This window comes from Lepidochelys kempii, chromosome 6, assembly GCF_965140265.1.
Source record: "Lepidochelys kempii isolate rLepKem1 chromosome 6, rLepKem1.hap2, whole genome shotgun sequence".
NCBI classification, from domain to species: Eukaryota; Metazoa; Chordata; order Testudines; family Cheloniidae; genus Lepidochelys; species Lepidochelys kempii.
The window spans coordinates 103,414,123-103,438,527 of record NC_133261.1 but is presented as its reverse complement, the minus strand read 5'-3'; the positions used below and the strand labels follow the sequence as shown (position 1 = coordinate 103,438,527).

Genomic DNA, 24,405 nt, shown 5'->3' with positions numbered 1-24,405 from the left:
TGTATAATAAGGACTTAATTAAACGTGAAATAATTCTCATTAGCTTGATTGAATGATGACCTCAAGGTAACAAATTAGATTTTAGAGTTGACCTATGGCATTGAAGAGTGCAATGATGTGACACCATTCAAAAAGCTAATTTCCCATACAGTTGCAACTAATTACTGCTCTTACCTAACATCTCAATGACCAAATGATCTGAGTATTCGTCATGTGCCCATTCTTCATCGGCGTATTTTTACTAATAGATATATTTAACAATAGACTGGAATTATCCCAGGAGAACTATTCCGTCTGTCTGTCTGTCTCTCTCTATGCAAAAGCAAACTTTGGTCACTGTGACAGTGTGGAACTCACCACTGCAGCACCTCCGACTGGCTGTCTTAGGAATTAGCTCTGCACCCTCTTCTGGTGGTATCCCGCCCACTGTCACCTCTGCTCCTGGACCCATGTCACTCCCAGGACCACAGCATCCTCTTCATGACACTGCCCTCCAGCTATGTCACACTCTGGGTTCTCCCCTTCCAGGGGACCTGCAGTTTCCGTCCAGCCACTTTCCTCAGTGACAGCTGCAGTCCATTATCCCAGGGCCACTTCCCATGCAGCTCCAGCACCCTCTTCTGCTCTTGCCTTAGCCTGCAGGCCCTAGCAGCCAGCCTGGAACTCTCTCTAGTTCCCCTGTCTGCTGCCGTTCTTATATGGGCCTGCTGGACCATGATTGGCTACTCCTCTCAGCCCTTTTCTAATTAGCTGCCTCCCTAGGGCTGCTTTTAACCCCTTTTCTGCCAATAAGGGGCAGCCACCCCATCACAGTCACCAATGTGACACTAAAAATGGCACATTATTATACTGCATATACAGTACCTCTTTTTAAAATATATTTGGAGTCACATACATTTGAATTTCATAGGCAAGTACACATTTTCTACTATTGCAGCTGCAAAGACTACTTAATTGCAGACCTGCATTCTGTTCTGTCTTATGCATCAATGGCAAGCTTTCCAGATTTCAAAATCTGACAGCCAGATCTTGATGTTTAAACTCAAGCCTTGATGTTTAAACTCAAGGTGTGTAATTGTGCACCTGCAATCATTTGCAACTGTAGTTTTTGTATGCTATCACTTGTAAATTTTGATCATTTGCCTGCACATTTGGATGACCCTGATTGTTCAGACTTGCATGCATAAATTTGTTTTCCTTTTACAGTTAGTGCATAAAAATCATAGCTGTAGTGTGTAAAACTTACATATAGAAGTGATGGTGCATCTGAAGTTGCTTTCACACAGATAGGCAGAGGCCACATTTTGAAAATTAACTTTGTAATAATATCGGGTTTTGTATTTAATTACATTGTAATTACCTCTACTGACAAAATCAGAACTCATCAACTGACCCTATCCTGATAACTATTAATGAAGATTCTCTTTTACCTCAAGTGGTAAGGGACTGTGCTTTTGGAACTAGAGGATCTTATTCCTATACCCACGGTTGACTTGCACATTACAGCCATGCTGAACTTCATTGTAGTGATAACTGTGAAGCCCTAGCTGGTCATGGATTTACAATATGTTTATTTGCAGGGCAAATTGATATATGCAATCTAATCCCACTAATTAATCCACCTAAATTGGCCTGTTGAGTGTTTGATCATTTTGGTAACTGCAGCATGTTGGGGGAAGAAAGGTGTTCCCCTGCTAAAAGTTTGTGGCTTTTTTCCTCCTCAAAGAAAATCAGCTGTCATTTATATAATGTAAATCAGGAGGATACTTTGGAGAACAGAAAAAGGCTTCTTCTGCAATATACCTCATCAGGGCTTGCTCCCAGCATTCAGATCTTCAACAGTACCTATTCTGGGATCTTCTACTTCAGAATGAAACTGGTAACATTTTGTTCTTTTTCAATGCATGTTTGATAAACAGTAATTTGGCAAGCACTGGACAGTGTAAAAAAGCAGTTTTAGCCAGTTCCTCTCATTTAGCCCTTTTTGCTTCCTACCAGGCTGTTGGATTACCTTTGCATTTGTCAGAATTAGATACAAATACAGAAGAACTGCACTTAAATAAGGCTGAGTTCAATTTAACCCCTTCATACCTTTTTATAGTTCAGGAATGAAGTAGGGAGAAATGGTAGTCGCAGCTAAGGGGTCAGGTGTGTGGTGGCTTGGGCTATTTCTGAGAGATGAGATGTGTAATTTGGAGCAGTAAGGAATGGAATGTGAGAGGTAGGTGGAGAGAAGGGGCACCAAATAGGGAGGCATGGGCAGAGGAACAGGAGGCAAAGCAACATTCAGGAGAACCTAGAAGAGCTAGCTACAGGCCAGCAAATCAAACCACTAGCAAGCTTCAAACCAATTGAGAAGGAAATGCACTAGGTTGGGATCTGGATGGAATGACAGAGCCTTATCTGCACAGAGAAAGGAAATGCTGCAACCTTTCAAAGTTTCAAGCTATTCCAAATGCACCATTTTAACGGCAGGTAAGAATTCGAGTTAAACCCAGAACAAACAGAAATTCAGGTTCCGGATGCCACCCTTCTTCCCTACACTTCGTTCATGCTTTGCAGGCATTTCAGAACAGTGCATTACAACCCAGAATAAGTATGACAAAATCTTATTTCCTCCATTTTGGGACATCAGTTGATGAGACAGTCTGAAATTTCAGCAGTGTTGAATCAGATCTGAATGCTAGTCCTGCTGTGGCTACCTATTCAAGCCATCCCCGGAGCTTTAAGGCCTTATCTACACACACAAGTTGTACCACTATTCTGTAACTGTATCAGTATATGTGAAGGGGGCATCAGGCCTTTGTGGCCTCCTGCGGGAGGGTCTGTGGTCCTACTACACCTTGCCCCAGGAAAGGAGCAGCAGAAGTGGGTCCTCCAGGCCTGTCTACAAAGGCTGCAAGGAAGCAGCTAATCAAAACCCAGCAGGCTCAGGTAAAAGGAGCTGCAGGGCCTTAGCAGGCCAGTTCCTGGCTGGGACCAGAGGGCTGAGGAAGGGTGCTCCTCTTTGCCCCAAGGAGCTTGACTGGCTGCATTTACTGAAACAGGGGAAAAAGGGAGGACCTGAGAACTGTAACCTTACAATAACAGGTGAAGACAAAGGGACCAAGTGGGAAGAGGCCCAGGGAAAACAGCAGCAACTAATTAAAGGAGGCTATATGGGGCTGCTGTGGATAGGGTCCCTGGGCTGGAACCTGGAGTAGTGAGCGCGCCTGGGTTCCCCCACTGGCAAAGTGTCCTAAGCTCTAAGAAGGGAACTAGGCTTCTTCAGAAGCCCAAGCAGAGGGCTCAATTTAGAGGGCCCGGAGATGGGGCTGATGACCTTGGTGGGGGCAGGCAGTTTAGTGAACTCTTTGCTGCCCCAGAAGTGGTGCATTTTGAATATGGGACTTGGCCAGAGGGCTGCATCACTGAATATTTGTCCAGTGAGGCTGGCAACCTACGTGGAGTTCCAGGAGCAGGAGAAGGTTGCATTACTACACCCATCCGCTAGGAGTCTCTCAGGAAGTGAGTGCCCCTCCTATCATAGCATAGTTCAAGTGATATAACTCCCCCTAGTGTTGGATGCTGTTATACCAGGATGAAAGTGCTTTATCTTGGCATAATTTATTTCTGTACAGGAAAGGAAATTACTTATACTGCTATAAGTCACCTTTATATCCATATAACTGTGTCCAGTCTGGGGTTCAATTGGTACAATTATATCAGTAAAAAAATCACCCACCCCCAGCTAATATAGCTACACTGGAAAAACCTTTGAAATTTAGAGCAGGCTATAATTTTTGTTTGTGTTCAGGGGTGGGGGTGCTACAAAGGCAGCAGCATCAGGCACTAGCTGTAAAAAGCAGTGGGCATTTTGAGCAACCTTCACTGACTGATCAAGAGCATGTGCTTCACATGGAGCTGCATGCATCCTACACATTTCACCTGGAAGAACTGGGTTGGTGTGATACCAGGATTCAATGAGGTGGAAGCAAAGGATAAAGGATCCAAATGAGCCAAATACATTCTGGTGTGTCACCATTAATTTCACCCTAATATAGGCTGAGGCATGCCTATGCTGTAGTCACAGGGTGTGGTTGAAGCTTGAGCTGACATACCTGAGCTAGTTTTAATCTTGCTAATTTGGGTACTGGAGCAGGGAAGCCATAGTAGTGCATGCTTCAGCTTGGGCTTTACAAGCCCACCTAGAACCCTGGGTAATTACTTGTAGGGCCAAGCTCACTCTGCCATGGCTTCACGGTGAGGAATGGAATCATGCTTATTCTTTTCAATGAGTTTTAGCCATCATCCACGTATTGATATCAAGTGTGAATTGTAATGAATAAGTACCATAAAAGAGAGAATCTGACAGCCGTTTGTGTGATTGCAGTGCTTCCATTTCATCACAGATGATTTTAACCCAAAGTTTTTGACACCCTTTGAAAATAATGGGAAAAAGGGAAAAATAAAATGTGTGACTTAGAATCACAGAGAAATAAAATATTGCATTGATTTTTTTTAATGAAAGGAAGAAAATCAGTCTACCTGGACTATTGATATCCCTAGAAGAAATATTACATATAATACAGGTAAAAACTATATTTTTAGTTACATATATATATCACTATCACCATGTTCTCCCTCAACTTCAACTGAAGTTTTCCTCTTCTTAATTTCATCCCATTACTACTAGGTTTACCTGCTCTTTGCCTCATGGTGGGGCGCTAGCGCTGGGGCCAGAGACTGGGACAGCAGCGCGCGGCGCCAGCAGGAGGAGAACATGACACCAAGCCGGGGTTGGGAGGGGCGGGCAGAGCTCGAGCCCCAGCGGGCCCCCCCTCCACCCTATGGGCACACCCCGCAGCCTGTGCGTCCCAGGTGCCTGCTGAGTGGTAAAGGAAGTAGGGGGAGGCAGACTCCCCTAGCCCTATTACTCCCCTCCCCAGGGCATTGGATCCCTTCTGCAGTCCCTCCCCTTCATGCCCCCCCTCCCCAAGGCAACCTATCCCTCCTCCCCCTCTCCAGGGCATGGAATCCCTCCTGCACCCCACCCCCCGGTCCTTCCTGTCCTGCTCCCCACATCCTCCCATCATTGCCCACCCACCCAAAAGCCAGGGCTCACCCAGTTTTTCTGTCCTAGCTATGCTGCTGCTTTGTACCACCCTATGTAAGTCCTTTTCATTCTTGGCCCCCCTCACAGACTTGTAGATCATGTCCCCATATAGTAATCTCTTACCCATTCTCTAAATAGTTAGCCTTGTTAAACTTTCCTTACAAATCTAGGTTTCAGAGTAACAGCCATGTTGATCTGTATTCGCAAAAAGAAAAGGAGTGCTTGTGGCACCTTAGAGACTAACCAATTTATTTGAGCATAAGCTTTCGTGAGCTACAGCTCACTTCATCGGATGCATAATCATTTTTATTTTCTTCACCTTCATTTAATTTGTTAATATCTTTTTGATATTGAGTTATGCAATTCTGAATGAATTTCAGTGACAGCTGAAGGTGCTCATCACTTAACAAATCAGCACAGACTTATTTAGGTGCCTAATTTTAGGCACCTATTTTTGAATAACCTTTGCCAATGACTATCTTCTCCCTGGTTGAGATTTCATGTCTTCGTAGCCAAAATTACATTGGCATATTGCATTGGAAACTCCTGTTTGTTGTCCATTATCACCTCTGTTTCTTACAGAGTTACGGCTTTCCATGTTCATTCCCTGCCTTGCATATCTGTTTTTCCTATTTGTTTTTCCTCCTCTGTATTGGTTTTCACTTTCCCAATCTGAATCCTTTTGTTATGTTCTGTCCTCCTTTCTAATATATGCGGGAATATTTCTCTGCTGTCACTGGCGTTCACAGTTCCTCCTAATGTAATATAATCTGTTAATTTCATTATTTGGTTTACTCCCACTATCGCTTATTTAATAAAGATGTTAAATAAACCCATGTCAGACTAGAGAGCCGCATAGCTCTATGTGTTGTATATTAGCAGTTTCCTAGTTGGCGGTCCTTCAGCTCTTTTTCATTCTGTGTGGTAGTGTTCGTATCCAAGACAACGCGGATAAATATTTTGAGCAGGAGTCAGTGAGACGTATCTTTTAGCTTTTTAAAAATCCAGATATACTACATCTTATATATTCTGTGTATTAGGTCACCTTTTTATGTGAGATGTTGAGAAATGAAGCCACATAACGAATGGTCTTTGGACCAGATCCTGATGCGCTTTACTCAATTTTATTCAGTACTTATTTAAGAGACCTTCCCATTGACCTCAATGAGAGTTTTGGCTGAATGAGGGCTTCAGAATTGTTTGGTTCTTTTATAAACAGGGTATCATGGGAAGTTATTCAGTTTGGGTGAATTCAAGTTATGGGAAAACCATTGTATGAAGGCAGACTGAAGTATGAAGAAAGAACCTTCTGTGCGAATCACTTTTCTGTTGTGTTTTTATAAGACTCTAAATGCTATCCATTTGTATTCACTTTATGTTCAACCAGATATTGCTCCAATAGAGGAATGGTTTGTAAAATTCACCATGCATCATGGATTAAACCTGTTTAGTACTGAAGGAACGCTACTAGATGTTTTTAGAGGTAAGATACATTTAGAAAGAGAATCGTGTAGGATTCTTTAAAAAAATAAAATAAAATAAAAACCCTGGTAAAATGGAGTTAAGGATATTAGTCTGAGTTAAGCTTGCACTTAAATCTAAACATTTTAAGATATGGAAACATACTGCTAAAGCACACAAGTAACCTAACTCTGCCCTGTAGTGACACCATTAGGGAAAAACTGAAAAAATTCTTTAAAGATCAATTTCTTCTAATCTGGGGCTACAAATGCTAAAATGCCTTAATCATATTCATATAGTTATTGTAAAACATCACTACAGGACAGAGTTCATCTAAAAAGTTCTGTCTGTAGAAAGATATAACAAGATGATCAGTGCACCTTTTTCTGTTAATTTTATTAGAAAACTATATCCCTTCTGTAAAGCAAACTAAAGAGCCTTCCTAATTTCTTTATTAAATCTATTGTCTTGTAACATGGTTATTATTGGAGGAGCTGGCAACACTGCCGAATTAAGGTTGCCCATACTTCCCATGAAAAATCTCCTATTTTCAGTTGCTTAGAACTTTGTGAAATTTCAGTGGTTTGGGCTGAAGTTTTCTATATCTGGTGTCCGCCTCAGGCTGATATATTTTTAATTTCAGCCAGTATAGTTCAGCTGTTTCCAAGAACAAGGCTAAGAGGAAAATATGTTTTTCCCCATTAAAAAATACTTTGAAGTGATCTAGCAGCCCTCCTGCTTTGGAACAGGGACTTAAAATTTGTGTCAGGCCAACCCCTTGTGCTTTTTCCTGACCCTGTGAAAATCTCCTTGAAGTGCCTCCGTCACTACCTGGTGAACCTCACTGCCTGCCAGTTCAGATGGTTCATAGTCACAATCCTACACCATGCCATTTATCTTTCACCAACATGTGCATTTATTTCCCTCTTTCTTCACAAGAATATGCAACACAGGCTAATAACAAGGACCAGCTTCCCTGCAGCTCTCACTCCCCAGCCCTGGCTCACCCTCTGAGCTGAGCTCTTCTTGCACTGCCCTGGAGTTCCCCTGGCTTCCTGTTTCCTCCCCTTATATTCTTCCCAGTTACCTTGTTAGCTCAGTGATTGTCAGCCAGATGCTCACAATCCCCAGAGAATGTGTAATTGCCCTCAGCTAGGCTTGCAGCAGGCTGCTGCAATGTCAGTAAACTGGATGCTGCTGATAGCTTCCTGTCACAACAAGTTATAAACCTTTGAAAAATCACAGTTTGCACATCCTCAGTAAAAAGAAAAGGCGTACTAGTGGCACCTTAGAGACTAACCAATTTATTTGAGCATAAGCTTTCGTGAGCTACAGTTCACTTCATGACAGGTTTCAGAGTAACAGCCGTGTTAGTCTGTATTCGCAAAAAGAAAAGGAGTACTTGTGGCACCTTAGAGACTAACCAATTTATTTGAGCATGAGCTTTCGTGAGCTACAGCTCACTTCATCGGATGCATGCCGTGGAAACTGCAGCAGACTTTATATATACACAGAGAATATGAAAAAATACCTCCTCCCACCCCACTGTCCAGCTGGTAATAGCTTATCTAAAGTGATCATCAGGTGGGCCATTTCCAGCACAAATCCAGGTTTTCTCACCCTCCACCCCCCCACACACTCTGTCGGGGGGTGGAGGGTGAGAAAACCTGGATTTGTGCTGGAAATGGCCCACCTGATGATCACTTTAGATAAGCTATTACCAGCTGGACAGTGGGGTGGGAGGAGGTATTGTTTCATATTCTCTGTGTATATATAAAGTCTGTTGCAGTTTCCACGGCATGCATCCGATGAAGTGAGCTGTAGCTCACGAAAGCTCATGCTCAAATAAATTGGTTAGTCTCTAAGGTGCCACAAGTACTCCTTTTCAGTTCACTTCATTGGATGCTGTAGCTCACAAAAGCTTATGCTCAAATAAATTGGTTAGTCTCTAAGGTGCCACTAGTACTCCTTTTCTTTTTGTGAATACAGACTAACACGGCTGCTACTCTGAAACATCCTCAGTAGAAATTTCTCGGCTTTTAACCGTTCGGATCTAGAGATTCCATCCTCACTGAGCATGTGCCACCGCCTCACAGCGCCTAGTGCTGAATACACTACACATACTCATTTACTCTGTGAGTATGGTGTATGCTTCAGTTCAGAGGCTCAGAAGGAGACACTGTTCTGGTCCTGGGTGGGGCTATGCACTGGAAGTGAGCTTACAGAGCTCGTCTCTCCTGTGCTCTCAATGACACCTTCCCCCCCCCGCTGGCACCCAGGTAGTGTGGGGGAGGAAGCCATCTGATCTGAATGCAAAGGGGACAAAATCTAGACCAGGGGGAGGGAAAGGAGTACGCCAGTAAGCCTCACTTTGGTATCGGACAGATTGGTTGAAACAATCGTAAAGAAAATTGTCAGACACATAGATGAACTTAATTTGTTGGGAAATAGTCAACATGATTTTTGTAAAGGGAAATCATGGCTCACCAATCTACTAGAATTCTTTGAGGGGGTCAACAAGCATGCTTACAAAGGAGATCCAGTGGATATAGTGTATTTAGATTTTCAGAAAGCCTTTGACAAGGTCCCTCACCAAAGGCTCATAAGCAAAATACGTAGTCATGGGATAAGAGGGAAGGTTCTCTCATGGATTGGTAACTGGCTAAAAGATAGGAAACAAAGGGTAGGTATAAATGGTCAGTTTTCAGAATGGAGAGGGGTCAATAGTGGTGTCCCCAGGGATCTGTACTGGGCCCGATCCTATTTAACATATTCATAAACTATCTGGAAAGGGGTTAAACAGTGAGGTGGCAAAATTTGCAGATGATACAAAACTATTCAAGATAGTTAAGGCCCAGGCAGACTGCAAAGAGCTACAAAAGGATCTCCCAAAACTGGGTGACTGGGCAACAAAATAGATGAAATTTCATGTTGATAAATGCAAAGTAATGCACATTAAAACATAATCCTAACTGTACATATACAATGATGGGGTCTAAATTAGCTGTTACCATTCAAGAAAGAGATCTTGGAGTCATTGTGGATAGTTCTATGAAATCCACTCAATATGCAGTGGCAATTTAAAAAAAAATGAACAGAATGTTGGGAATCATCAAGAAAGTGATAGATAATAAGACAGAAAATATCATATTGCCTCTATATAAATCTGTGGTATGCCCACACCTTGAATACTGCATGCAGATGTGGTCGCCCCATCTCAAAAAATAGAAATTGGAATTGGAAAAGGTTCAGAAAAGGGCAACAAAAATGATTGGGGTATAGAACGGCTTCCATATGAGGAGAGATTAATAAGACTGAGACTTTTCAGCTTGGAAAAGAGGCAACTAAGAGTATGTCTACACTATGAAATTAGGTCAATATTATAGAAGTTGATTTTTAGAAACCTATTTTATACAGTCAATTGTGTATGTCCACACTAAGCGCATTAAGTCGCCGGAGTGCGTCCTCACTACCGTGGCTAGCATCTACTTATGGAGAGGTGCACTGTGGGTAGCTACCCCACAGTTCCCACAATCTCTGCCGCTCATTGGAATTCTGGGTTAAGCTCCCAATACCTGATGGGGCAAAAACATTATCGCGCGTGGTTTTGGGTACATGTCGTCAGTCGACCCTCTCTCTGTGAAAGCAACAGCAGACAATCGTTTTGCACCTTTTTTCCTTGCGGACGCCATACTGCTTTCAGCAGATGGTGCAGTAGGACTGCTAATGGTCGTCATCCACCGCTTCTGCTGCAACTCTGCTCTGCTGCTATTGTCTCAATAGCAAGTTTCTCCATGTTGTCTGTCATGGGCTCCCGGGTACGTGTGTTCTTCCTTGGGAAATGTGCGTGGTGCTAAAAGTTGTCCTCCACTGCTTCCACTGCAACTCTGCTCTCCTGCTCTCATGAATCCACCTCACAGGTCCTCTCGTCGTTCTCTATAAATATCTATTCTCGTGGCATTCGTCGTCAGCAACCGCTTCCACTGCAACTCTGCTCTCCTGCAGACACCATACCACGGCAAGCATGGAGCCCGCTCGGATCACTGTGGCAGTTATGAGCATTGTAAACACCTCATGCATTATCCTGCAGTATGTGCAGAACCAGAACCTGCAAAAGCGGGCGAGGAGGCGATGGCAGCGCGGTGATGAGAGTGATGAGGACATGGACACAGACTCCTCTCAAAGTACGGGCCCCGGAAATTTGGACATCCTGGTGGCAATGGGGCAGGCTCATGCCATGGAACACTGATCCTGGGCCCAGGAAACAAGCACAGAGTGGTGGGACTGCATAGTGTTGATGATTCCCAGTGGCTGCAAAACTTTTGCATGCATAAGGGCACTTTCATGGAACTTTGACTTGCTTTCCCCTGCCCTGAAGCACAAGAATACCAAGATGAGAGCAGCCCACACAGTTCACAAGGGAGTGGCGATAGCCCTCTGGAAGCTTCCAATGCTAGATAGCTACCAGTCAGTGGGGAATCAGTTTGGAGTGGGCAAATGTACTGTGGGGGCTGCTGTGATCCAAGTAGCCAATGCACTCACTGAGCTGCTGCTATCAAGGGTAGTGACTCTGGGAAATGTGCAGGTCATAGAGGATGGCTTTGCTGCAATGGGATTCCCTAACTGTGGTGGGGCAATAGACGGAACGCATATCCCTATCTTGGGACTGGACCACGTTGGCAGCCAGTACGTAAACCGCAAGGGGTACTTCTCAGTGATGCTGCAAGCACTGGTGGATCACAAGGGATGTTTCACCGACATCAACGTGGGATGGTCGGGAAAGGTACATGACGCTCGCATCTTCAGGACCTCTGGTCTGTTTGAATACTTGCAGGAAGGGACTTATTTCTCAGACCAGAAATAACTGTTGGGGATGTTGAAATGCCCCTTGAAATGTTATCCTTGGGGACCCAGCCTACCCCTTGATGCCATGGCTCATGAAGCCATATACAGGCACCCTGGATAGTAGTAAGGAACTGTTCAACTTTAGGCTGAGCAAAAGTAGAATGGTGGTAGAATGTGCATTTGGATGTTTAAAAGCGCACTGGCGCAGTTTACTGACTCAGTTAGACCTCAGCGAAACCAATATTCCCATTGTTATTGCTGCTTGCTGTGTGCTCCACAATATCTGTGAGAGTAAGGCAGAGATGTTTATGGCAGGGTGGGAGATTGAGGCAAATCGCCTGGCCACTGATTACGCGCAGCCAGACACTAGGGCAATTAGAAGAGCACAGCGGGGCACACTGTGCATCAGAGAAGCTCTGAAAACCAGTTTCATGACTGGCCAGGGTATGGTGTGACACTTCTGTTTGTTTCTTCTTGATGAAAACCTGGCCCCTTGGTTCACTCTACTTCCCTGTAAGCCAACTGCCCTCCCCACTTCGATCACCGCTTGCAGAGGCAATAAAGTCATTGTTTCAAAATCATGCATTCTTTATTAATTCATCACACAAATAGGGGGATAACTGCCAAGGTAGCCCGGGAGGGGTGCAGGAGGAGGGAAGCACTGGGTGAGGTGGTGGATGAGGGGAGGAGGGAAGGACAAGGCCACACTGCACTTCAAAACTTATTGAATACCAGCTTTCTGTTGGTTGGGCAGTCCGCGTGGAGGGCGTCTGGGTGAGGAGGCTATGGAACTGGGGGAGGAGGGCAGGCGGTTACACAGAGGCTGCAGTGTCGGTCTGTGCTCCTGCTGCCTTTCCTGGAGCTCCACCAGATGCCAGAGCATATCAGTTTGATACCCTAGTAGCCTCAGCATTGTTTCCTGCCTCCTCTCATCACACTGCTGCCACCTCTCCTCTTGCTCCTGCATCCTCTCATCTTGCTCGTCCCTCCTATCCTCGCGTTCATTTTCTGCTTTCCTGTACTCTGCCATTGTTTGCCTCCACGCATTCTGCTGTGCTCTTTCAGTGCAGGAGGACTGCATGAGCTCAGAGAACATTTCATCGCGAGTGCGTTTTTTTCACCTTCTTATCTGCACTAGCCTCTGGGATGGAGACAAGAGGAGCGTTGAAACATTTGCAGCTATGGGAGGAAAAATAGGGAGAATAGTATTTAAAAAAACCCATTTTAGAGAACAATGGGTAGACTCTTTCACAGTGAACCAAGCTGTTAACGTTACATAGTACATGTGCTTTTGGTACAAGGTCGCATTTTGCCTCTTATATTGAGGGCCTGCTGGTTTGGTGTGAGACATCACACACGCAGGGCTGGGCAACAGAATTTGGCTTGCAGGCAGCCATGGGTAAGCCACAGTCTTTTGGCTTCTTCAACCTTCATAACATGTGGGAATGGTTTCAAACAGCAGCGCCCTCCTTTCCCATACCAAGCACCCATTGGGTTGGCCATTTAAAAGGAGGAGCTGCGGTTTTTGGGTTAACATGCAGCACAAACCCAACTAACCCCCCTACCCCCAATTCTCTGGGATAATCGCTTCACCCCTCCTCCCACTGCGTGACTAGTATCAGGGAAGATCCTTGCCAGACAAACGTGAACAGCTCAGTGTGAACACCCCACCGCGTGGCTAAAAGCGGGGATGATTTCTTTTTAGCCACAGGCAAACAGCCCAGCAGGAATGGCCACCTCTGAATGTCCCCTTAATAATGTCCCTGGAGGATTTCTGCTCCATCCCCCGACATGTTAACAGACTTTTCCAGTAGCTGTACTGGCCGCGAATGCATCCCAAGTCTTCAGGGCAAATTAATCATTAAACATGCTTGCTTTTAAACCATGTATTATATTTACAAAGGTATCCTCACCAGAAGTGCCTTCTCCGGCTTCATGGTCCAGGAGCCTGCCTTGGGAGGGTATTGGCTCCAGGGTGAGAAACAGTTCCTGGCTGTCGGGGAGAACAGTTTCTCTGTTTGCCTATTGTGCGCTCTCCTCCTCCTCATCATCATCATTTTCCTCATCCCCAAAATCATCATCCCTGTTGCGTGAGACTCCCCCCACTTGTAGGTGTCCACGGACGGGGTGGGGTAGTGGTAGGGGCATAGAAGCGGCATGTCTGGGGCTCTGACCCGGAGCGGCCGTTTGCCTCTTTGGTTTTTTGGTAGGCTTGCCTGAGCTCCTTAATTTTCACACGGAACTGCTGCGGGTCCCTGTTTATAGCCTCTGTCCATCATGCCCTTGGAGATTTTTTTTCAAATATATTGGCATTTCGTCTTTTGGAACAGAGTTCTGATAGCACAGATTCGTCTCCCCATACAGTGATCAGATCCAGTACCTCCTGTTTGGTCCATGCTGGAGCTCTTTTGTGATTCTGGGACTGCATGGTCACCTCTGCTGATGAGCTCGCCACGCTGGCCAAACAGAAAATGAAATTCAAAAGTTCCCAGTGCTTTTCCTGTGTACCTGGCTAGTGCATCTGAGTTGAAAGTGCTGTCCAGAGCAGTCACAATGGAACCTCTAGGTTAGCTCCCAGAGGCCAATACCATCGAATTGCATCCATACTACCCCAAATTCAACCCAGCAATGTAGATTTCAGCGCTAATCCCCTCATCGGGGAGGAGTACAGAAATTGATTTTAAGAGCCCTTTAAGTCGACAAAAATGGCTTCGTCGTGTGGACGGGTGCAGGGTTAAATCGATCTAACGCTGCTAAATTTGACCTAAACTTGTGTAGACCCAGGCCAAGTGGGGATATGATAGAGGTCTATAAAATCATGAGTGGTATAGAGAAAGTAAATAAGGAAGTGTTATTTACTCCTTCTCATAATACAAGAACAGGAGGCCACCAAATGAAATTAATAGGTAGCAGGTTTAAAAGAAACACAAGGAAGTATTTTTTCACGCAACGTACTGTCAACCTCTGGAACTCCTTGCCCGAGGGTGTTGTGAAGGCCAGTGCTATAACATGGTTCAAAAGGAAGCTAGATAGATTCATGGAAAATAGGTCCATCAATGGCTATTAGCCAAAATGGGCAGGAATGGTGTCCCTAGCCTCTGTTTGCCAGAAGCTGGGATTGGATGACAGGGCATTGATCACTTGATGATAACCATCTGTTCATTCCCTTTGGGGCACCTGCCATTGGCCACTGTCAGAGGACAGGATACTGGGCTTGATGGACCTTTGGTCTGACCCAGTATGGCCATTCTTATGTTCTTATTGGAAGGAAGTCTGGAGAGACTGGAGCTGAAGAAGGGCGAGAAACTGAGGAGGAGTCAGAAGGGGAGACTAGAACGGACTGAGAGAGAAGATGGGGAGACCAGCTTTTGGGAGGGGAGGGTGGGACTGGTTGGGCAAGGAAACTAAGAATGGTAGTTGGAGGAAGGAGACTGGGAGCCACTGAGGGAAACAGGAGGGGAGGCTGGGACCCATTTGGCTGGGGTAGGGGTATACTGAGGTTGGACAAGAAGCTGGGGGAAGGGAAGGCTGGGAGTAGGAATCAGTGGGGGAGGAAGAGGGATAGAGTTCTGAGAAGGAGCTGGGATGTGGGGAGAGAAATGGGATTGGCTAGATGGAGACTGAGATGAGGAGCGACAGATTGGATGAAGAACCCCGGGATGGAGACTAGAACTGAGAGTCTGTGCAGGGGTGGGGAGACAGATTGGATGAGGAGTCAGGAGGGAATAACTGGGCCTGGCTGGGCAAGAAAGCTGTGGGGACAAGGAATTGGGGTGAGAAGAGGGAGAACTGGGACTGGCTGGGAAAGGAGACTGGAAGCGGGTGTGGAAAAAATAGTATGTGAGCATTCAATTAAAGACTGTCAATGCATAGAGGGGGCTGAAATAAGGTTGCACTGGTATTTCCTAACTCTTGAGTGCTTGACTTTGCAATCTCAATGTTCTTTTAACATTGTTTTGTGTGCATAATTTTATTTTAAGCAGCAGGATATGCATTCTTCACTAAGCTGCATGCAAGTGCTTTTTGCCATTGCACTTTTTTTCATGTGAGTAACATATTTCATATTTCAATGGCATCCTTCATTTTAGACCTGGTCTACACCTAAAACACCTAAAAATTTTCACACCCTTGAGAGACCTAGTTAAGCCGAACCTAAGCCACAGTGTAGACTCTGGTAGGTCAATGAATGAATTCTTCCATCAACCTGCCTACCGCCTCTCATGGGGTGGATTTACTCTAGTGTTGGGGAAAATCCATTGTCACTGAGACGGGTTTAAAACAAACACAAGTGTCTATGCTAACAAGTGTCTATGCTACAGCAGCCCAGCTGCAGTGCCGGAGCTGTACCACTGTAGCGTCTGTAGTGTAGGCAAGCCCTTACATGTGCACTTGTCCACATGCACATTCTTTCTCTATTGCACTCCAAATGTGAAGGCACTTGAGGTTCATTTTTTACTTAGCCTCTTATAATGAATTATATTTGTCTTCTGTTTATCGATGAAATATAAAGGTGGTAAGGATGGTTAAATAAACATGCAGTGTATGCTTTGGCATATTTTAAACATCTAGACTTTTTTCTTCTGCAGAGCCTCTTCTTCAATGGAGTCTTGGCAAACTAATGCACTCTACTGAAATTAATGCTCTAATACCCAATGTAATAAATATCACAGTGTCAAAATGCCCCTGTGCTAATGATGTGGCAGTAATTGCTCTTATATGCAACGAAACAGTACATGGTAAGTTGTGTATCTGTTTGTTTGAATATATTCACCATAAATCTGTAGACCAGTGCACGGCAATGTACGTTGGATTGAACAGTGTGTACTATTCACATACTGTCCCGGGTTCTGAAATAAATAGAACCTTTTGCATTACCTTATGTAAACATCTGTACCCTTCCTTCCAAAATTAGACAGATCAGTGACATTGTCTGGCCCAGTGTGCAATCACAGCCAAAAGATGAAAAAAGAAACTTTCAGAAAATACTGTGTTTCCATTATGCAAATCAATGATACCTCTTCACTTTGACTGTTGAGCTTAGGGTGCATTCCTTCATTTCAAAAAAGAAAAGCAGAAAGAGAAGAGGTCTGGAAAAAAGCAACTGAAATTGAGACATTTAGAGAGATTAAAAGGCCAGCACTGTTTAGAGGAGAAAGAAGAAAAAAGGAAATAGGATTGTCACCTGACTTAATGAATGGTATAGAAAAGTCTTAATTGGGCACGTCTATTTTGCTCATTCCCAGAAGAGGGCACTCTGACATGCTTTTTTATGTAACACATAAATAACTTGTGGGTCTCAGTGCCTCAGATTTCCGGTTGTAAAAACAATCTGAGGCACTGAGGAGTGATGTAACTTGACCACAATCGTTTAGCAAATTGATGGTAAAGTTGGAAACAAAACCAAAGTTGTCCCCCAGTCCAGTATCCTGTCTAAAGTATCATGCTTCCAGATACATGCTGTTCATCATTTGGGTTCAGGAAAATAATTCCCAATAGGGCAGTGTTGCACACTTAGTTGAATTATGAAGGTTTTAAACCTTCCCTGAAGAAGCCAGCAATGAACCTGTGCTGGAGGATGGACCATTGGTTGATTTTTAGTATGGCCTTCTATTATTAGATGTCTTTTGGTCCTGATAAACTTGATCACATTTAGAAAATCACTCTTATACTCTGTTGTACAGTATGGTGAAATTGGCTTTAATATCTCAGACAGACTAGGAGAGAGGTGCAAATAAAAGTTAGCACTGCCATCTAATGGTAGATGTAGCAAATGCTGAAAAGTAAAAACCAGTACAAACTTGCTTAACAGTAATCTTGTAAAACAAAAACCAAAGAAAAGATAGAGCTATTCAGTAACTTACTATTGTTTAGCTATATGTGTTGGAAAAAGCAGCAGAGTTTATGGGTAATCTGGTCCGTCACACCATCATGGGAAGACCTACCAAACCAAATGATGATCCATTTTAGAGCTGGGTACGCTGATTTTAATATTTATATAGCACCATTGGTATCAAAGGCTTTATAGACATGTAAAATGATAAATTCACAGACCCAAAGATTTTAGAATCCAAATGAACAAAATAGAGGTAGGACAGGAGGGAAGGAAAGCAACAGAAAAGCAAAATGATAGAGCAATTTTTCAAATTGTCTTCGCTCACTTCTTGTGATGAGTGTTCTGAGCCTGATGAGTTATCCCTGAGCCTGCATGTTCTGAGCCTCACAAGTCATCTGAGATCATTATCTGTGAGTCCTAAGGGTCCAGCCAATCCACAAGCCAGGTTTAACTAGATGACAGCAAGGCAGCTATTGAGGCTGCTAATGAAAGCAGCCACTCCAGTCTGCTCAACATCACTCCACTGAATGCATCCGCATGTTCTCTGCGTTTATAAAATCTCCCCACTGTATTTTCCACTGCAAGCATCCGATGAAGTGAGCTGTAGCTCACGAAAGCTTATGCTCAAATAAGTTTGTTAATCTCTAAGGTGCCACAAGCACTCCTTTTCTTTTTACCTTGTTGGGAACACTCCCAGCTGCCTGGTAGTTCTGACAGAGGGCTCCTGCTCCAGTAACAGCCGGCTGCCTGCCTGTCCTGACACTTCTTAGCAATTCCCTCATATGCGTCTCTTTAATACATATTGGCCTGAATCCTGAAGTTACTACTCGCTTTTTACTCACTCAAATCAAACTCCTTTTGGCATGCACAGGAGTTTTGACTGAGTAGAGACTTCAAGATTCAGTCCATTGTGCTCAAACCATAATATAGAGTAGATGATGGGATTATGAAGAGAGGTCTGAGAGCAGGGACGAGTGAAAGCCTTGCTGAAATAAATACATTTTGAGTAGGGATTTGGAGGAAGGTGAATTTTCAAGGCATACTAGATCAGGGAATCTGTTTCAGACATAGGAAGAAGCATGAAAACAGGTAGTCTCACAAGTGGTAAGAGATGAGAGGTGGTTTTGCACTTGCTTGTCTGCATATATTCTAGTGTTGGTTATCAAGATGAATTTTTTTGCTCCGCAGTCTTCTGGGGCCACACTTGCACCCTGTATGTCGTCGTGCCTCCAACCAAGGGCATAAAGAATTGATCCACCCCTCTGTTCCTTCTCACCACCTGTGGCTACAAGTCAGTCAGAACTTGCAGTGTCCGAGCCTTTTTTGGGTTGTGTGGCCTTTTTCTGTATATGTGAATAGTCCTAGGTAGTCTGATAGTTAGCACATACTTAATGATTAGGATAGTGTTTTTTCTTTTTTTAATAGCATTTCCTTTCATCTCTTTGTGAAGAAATGTTTTATTTTGCTTGGGGGAGGTACTTTCAGCACTGAGTTCAGTCACTTTGTCTGATCATAAATCCCAGGCTTTAAGAATTGCCCTTTGTATAAGGCCATAATGCCTTTAAACTATGGGCATCCTAGATGCTATTGGGCCTAAGGGAAGGGCACATCATGTGTCAGCTGTAAGTTATGTTCAAAGACAACCAAAGGGCCAGGGAAGCTCAGATAAAACTTTTTATGATGGAGAGATTGATGCATCCTTCCTCTGATCATGGATCCTGGGTTTCCAGGAACAGAAACATCTGAGCACTCTCATCTGAAAGTGCTCCTGCTGCCTTTTCCACTTGTGTCTCTGATGTTCCTGTGCTGAAGGACTTGTCCTCTTCCTTTGGTAAAACATTGGATGGCAGTGGGAAGAAAGAGCTTTTAGGGAAAAAAGACAGATCTCCTTCTCTGGGTCCTTCTACTTCATGTTTTGCTAAAGGGGGAAATGGGAACGGGATGGGGGTGGGGAAATTTGAATCATGTTTGGCTAAGGGCAGGAATGGGAACAGTGACACAGGTGTAAGGCTCTGTGGTGTCAGAGGTGGGAAGGGGGACACTAAGGAAGGAAACTGGAGTCATGCTTGCTGGAAGTTCACCCCAATAAACATCAAATTGTTTGCACCTTTGGACTTCGGGTATTGTTGCTCTCTGTTCATGCAAGAAGGACCAGGGAAGTAAGTGGGTGAAAGAATAAGCCCCCTAACACTATGGTTTCCCAATCACAGTATGAAAACAGGTAAAACTTGGCAGTTTCAACTGAACTTTACTTTTGATTTTGGGGTTTAAGACCCAAAATTCAAGTTAAAAGCTCTGAAAAGTAGTTCAAAACCAAAGACAATGGAGTTTCAAACACCTTTGGATATCTGTAGCCAGATCCCGGAGTCCTTACTCAGTTCTCATTCACTCAAAAGTTACAAAGAAGTTTCTGTATTGAAATGATTAATAGAAGACCACATTTCCAAGCCTGCAGTGAAGAGTATAGGATTTGGCCTCATATGATTGTACCAGAAGATACGTTTACAAAACAAGTCTGACGTTAACTGTGAAAAATCTGCTTTTAGATTGTCCGTTTTCCTTTCATTGGTACATCAATCTTGATTTTTTTTTTTTTTTTTGGTAGGAATTTATTTAGGAGTTACCAATTCTGGATTTATATCTCGAGATACAGAGTGGTTCAATATGACAGACAGCCTGTGTAGTCTCCTAGACGATGGTAATTCCTTCTTGTTCTTAATAATTTAACAAGCGCAGTGTTCTTGGTTGCTTGGGTGGTACATTCATGACACTGTCATGTGAGAGACTCAAGTCTGCACTTAGACTTGTTGACAGAACCACGCTGGTGGGATGCCCTGACCCATTTCAACCCACATTTGCTCCCCTTGAGGTCACTAGAGATCATCTTGAATTACATCAAAATATACCACCATGTGTATATAATTGTCCATAATAAAACTAAAAAACTTAAGAAATAATAATAAAACCAAAATTTATAAATATATAGCAGGCATGCATAGAGAAGGAAGGCCTGCTTAGATCAGTGGCAAGTGGTAGAACCTAATTTGAAACAGTCTTGGTTCCCTTCTTGACTACATTCTCAATCCAGACAAGAGAAAAGGTCAATATCACAGGTAATGCTTTGAACCCTGTCAGAGAGAAGAAAAGGACATTACAGAGTTGCCACAGTTGTCCCTCCTGGCTAACAGGAGTGGAAAGTGTGCTCTGGAAAGGGCCATCTCCCAGTCCTTTGTGAGATCTGAAGTACTGGGTGAGTGCTGAGCTGAACTAGGAAACTCTTAAAGAGTTCATGCTATAACCTGCAAGGCAAAAGGAATCCTCAGTTCCTATGGGAAGAAAGATACGTTTTTTGGAAGCTATTCTGAAGCAGCAAAAACACAACCCTACTTCCACACTACCTATCCTTTATTTTCAGGTTCAGGCTGGCCAGCTAAATAGCATTAGTGTCAAATTCTAAAACCTACATGATTTGTAAAAATGTCTCATTATTTTATATGCTGAATCCAGAAAGGAACCAAGCACTTGTAATGATACCCACAAATGTTCTGAATGACTAAATGATTCTTTGGCTTGCGTGTAGACTATAGTCATGACAGGTGTGAATGCACAAAGCAAACAAAGCAGTGATTATTCATAATGCTGTTTTTTCTCTTCCATAAGATTGTGCTGGCCTTTCACTTGTGAATATAGTCTTAACGAATAATCATTTAATAATCCTCACTACACTGGGCCTTTTTATCAGTCAAGATCTACGCTATCCATCTGGAAGGATTTTAAATGTATGTGAGTTTTCTTTTACATTAAGTAACTTTTTAAGCCATATTTGCAAAGTTTAAGACAAATAAGTTTGCACAATTATGCACAGTTATTTATGGAGAAGTCCTCATGGAAATATAGGTAAGGGAGATTTTAACTTGTGTGACTAGCAGGATTATGTTTTTCTCAGCCTTTTAACATGAGATTAGGAAATTAGGAATAAAGGAAGATACAGGATTGTTAAAATTCAGAATAAGGAAATACAACTGTCCCATAGCATAACAGTTAATTTATAGAGTAATCTTATTGTAAAAATGTTTTGTGAGAAATGTAGAACATTTAGTCATGCTCCTTTTAACTATTTATTAGATTAATAAACTTTAACACCAGAAGAGATCTTTTGGGTCATCTAATTTAAACTAGCCATACAAGAAGTTCCTTTACTCTTAGTCTGAAGCCAGGGTTTTCAATGGACTTGCCAACTTGTATGTTCTGAAACCGAAATATGGATGGGTTGACCAGAGTTGCTTTGCCACCACAGCAAAAGGATTGGATCCTCCTTTGCAAATCATTGGCTGTGCCACAAGTACCGTTCATTTGATCAGCGCTAGTAGTAAGTGGAAGGTTGGTTGATCACTTAGAACTTGACGCTGCAAGATGCTGAGCCTTCTGGTCTTCATCCAGCAAAGCACTTAAGCACATACTTAACTTTAAGCATGTGAATAGTTCCGCTGAAGTGAAAGATATTAATCCTTACTTGCAGGCTCAATCCTTTTAGTCACACACATATATTCTCTATAAGCAACTTGTTTCATTATGTCCCTAACTGCTTACAGTGGACCAAATTCTGAAATGTGTTTTTAACTCCACGCTGTGACACTTTCTCAGGGTGCCCAGGACTGAGAGTCACCTTGTTACTCCCCACCCCTGCCTCAGCGAGAGAGACATGCTTGTGCTGAATTGGTTGTCTGCTCCCTGACACCACCAGTCTGTTAGCTACTCAAACAGTCTCCTTAGAGCTCTACCCAGCCCTCACTTTGCCTTGCAGGTAACGAAAGGTAGACCCCAGCTCCTCAGTTCCTCTAAAAGCAACCCCTGCCGTGTTCAGCCCCATCACTGGATACTTTCAGAAATTATCAGGTTTGCTGTCACCAAAGGGAACTATATACAGTACACATCAGCTTGTTTGATTTACCTAACACTTTGCTTAATAACACACCACTGAGATGTATTTTTATAATAAAAACAAGACTAAGTTTATTCACAAAGAGCAGAGATTCAAAGACTCAAATGAGTAGAGAGTAAGAATATTGGAAACAGAAGTATAAGATGCTTCTTAGAGTCTAAACTTAACTTTAACAAGCTCAAATCCTTGTCTGAAGTAGGTTCTCACCTAAAACAATTTCCCAGCACCACCACCCAGCATGGCTGGGATCCACTTTTTATGAATACAAAATGTGCTGTCCTTTTTGCTCCCTCAGTGATGGATAAAAAGCTGTTGTCCCTTTCCCCCAGATGTAGTCCAGTAAACCTTTGAAGTGTATTCTTTTGAAGTGCATCCCCAGATAAAACACTTCTCCATTGTTCATTTTCCTGGGTGCTCCTTTCCTGTTGACTTCACAGGTCTCTGATGATTTGGAATGTATACACAGCTTCACCATATGTGTTTGCCTCATCATGCTTAATTTACATCAGAGACAGGGATAGGTGAATAGGCATGCTTTTTCCGGCAGAAAACCCATTTGTTAACTCTGCCTTGTTACAGACTTTACAATATATTTTCAGTATGTATACATAACTCCTTATACAGTGTCAGTACATACATTTCACAATGATATTAATGACAAGTGTGTCACTGGCTTTTATTTAATACCTTAAACAACACTATTTATGGATAAATACCATGGAAGCAGTGTGTTAGGTGTAGTGAGTGCATCAGGCTTGATAGGAGTTACCGTTACAGAGCACCGAACCCTTTGTCAGTAGGCATTGTGGGTTCTGAGGGTCACACTCACTCACTCACTAAATGATCATTTTGCCTGAGTAAGGATTTATGGATTAAGATTTAAGGATTTGACCTGATGTGATTACTAATTTACCTTGTTTAAAGCTCAAAGTACGTGCCACTAGCCAAATTTTGCCCTTATTTACACCTGAGCAAATCAATAGAGATTTGTGTGAGTGTAGCTGCAAACAGAATTTGGCTCCATGTACTTCTATATACTTACAAAATGAAGCTATGAGAATAAAATTAGACTGATTTGTAACTGAAATATTTATATAATTAAAAACTCCTAATTACAAGTTGTCAAAACAAATCCTATTAACTTTTAAATAATTTGTAATGTACATGTTTCTACAACTTATTGCAGACTGGATAGCCAGTGATTCTCAATCAGTTTATATTGGAGAGAGGCCTAAATCAAAACCCTGGATTCAAATGTCCCAACAACTTGAGGAAATTAAAGACCAAATTGGGATCTGAACTCTGGAGCTCAGACCCATCTGTCATTTCTGTTAATCATGAACATATTTAATAATAACTGATAGGAAAAGCATTTGTTGATTGTTAAGGACTGGCTGGAGAATTTGAATATGCTTAATATTATTGTTCATGAATTGTCAAGAAATGCCCTCCTCTATTGATTATTTTAATATGTATATTACAATAAAAAAACTATGCTAAAAGAACTTTATTAAGGTTGCAAAGTCAAGCATTCAGCATTTAGTAAATACCAAAATTAAGGCTGTGTGTACAACCTTAATTTCATCCCCTGGTGCACATGCATTATGATGATCTTTAATTACATGATCACATACTAGTATTACTAATTTTTTGCTTTCTTTTTTCCCTAGTTCACCAAACCGAACTTCTGTGGCTTTGAAAGGGTGAGAATCTTGGAAAAGCAGTTTTCTTAATCTTCTGTTTGTTTTCCGTGTTTACAGTATAAGATCACTTTACTCCAATGAATTAATATTTTTAAAAAATCACAGAAATATTTTTAATTTCTGGGTTAGAACACCACAATTGCCTAACAGTTCACAAAATCATTTTAAGTTAGGCCAGCCTACTAAGAATAATACAGCAGAGGGAATTGTAGGCATGCACAATTTACTTTCTCAGATTTGAACTTGGCTGTGGACACTGAGTAGCATTATCATGGGATCTTTTAATAACTACCACTTATCAAGACTTTGGTTTCACATGTTTGAAAAATTACACCTCCAACAGCTTTATGTTCAGGCCTTGCTTATTCCTGACTTGGAGATTCAGGAAGTGGCTGTATTCTCCAATTCCTTTTTCCATCAACCTGTATTTATTCTTATCTACATTATTGATCAAGCCCAACCCTCCTTGCACCTTCCAGTGTCTTTGCAGGATTCTTTAATGCAAACTAAGCTATTATTTATGTAC

The 24,405-nt window shown here is 42.8% G+C and overlaps 1 protein-coding gene across 1 annotated transcript in view; it reads left to right on the top strand.

Moving 5' to 3' along the window:
- Positions 1 to 24,405, top strand: part of CATSPERB (cation channel sperm associated auxiliary subunit beta) — a 101,612-nt gene that overhangs the window by 5,987 nt on the left and 71,220 nt on the right. The window contains exons 3-9 of the mRNA XM_073350352.1: positions 1,727 to 1,879; positions 4,511 to 4,571; positions 6,483 to 6,578; positions 15,988 to 16,137; positions 19,840 to 19,932; positions 20,895 to 21,013; positions 23,847 to 23,879. Coding sequence (XP_073206453.1) covers positions 1,727 to 1,879; positions 4,511 to 4,571; positions 6,483 to 6,578; positions 15,988 to 16,137; positions 19,840 to 19,932; positions 20,895 to 21,013; positions 23,847 to 23,879 — 705 coding nt within the window. The remainder of the gene's footprint in view (positions 1 to 1,726; positions 1,880 to 4,510; positions 4,572 to 6,482; positions 6,579 to 15,987; positions 16,138 to 19,839; positions 19,933 to 20,894; positions 21,014 to 23,846; positions 23,880 to 24,405) is intronic.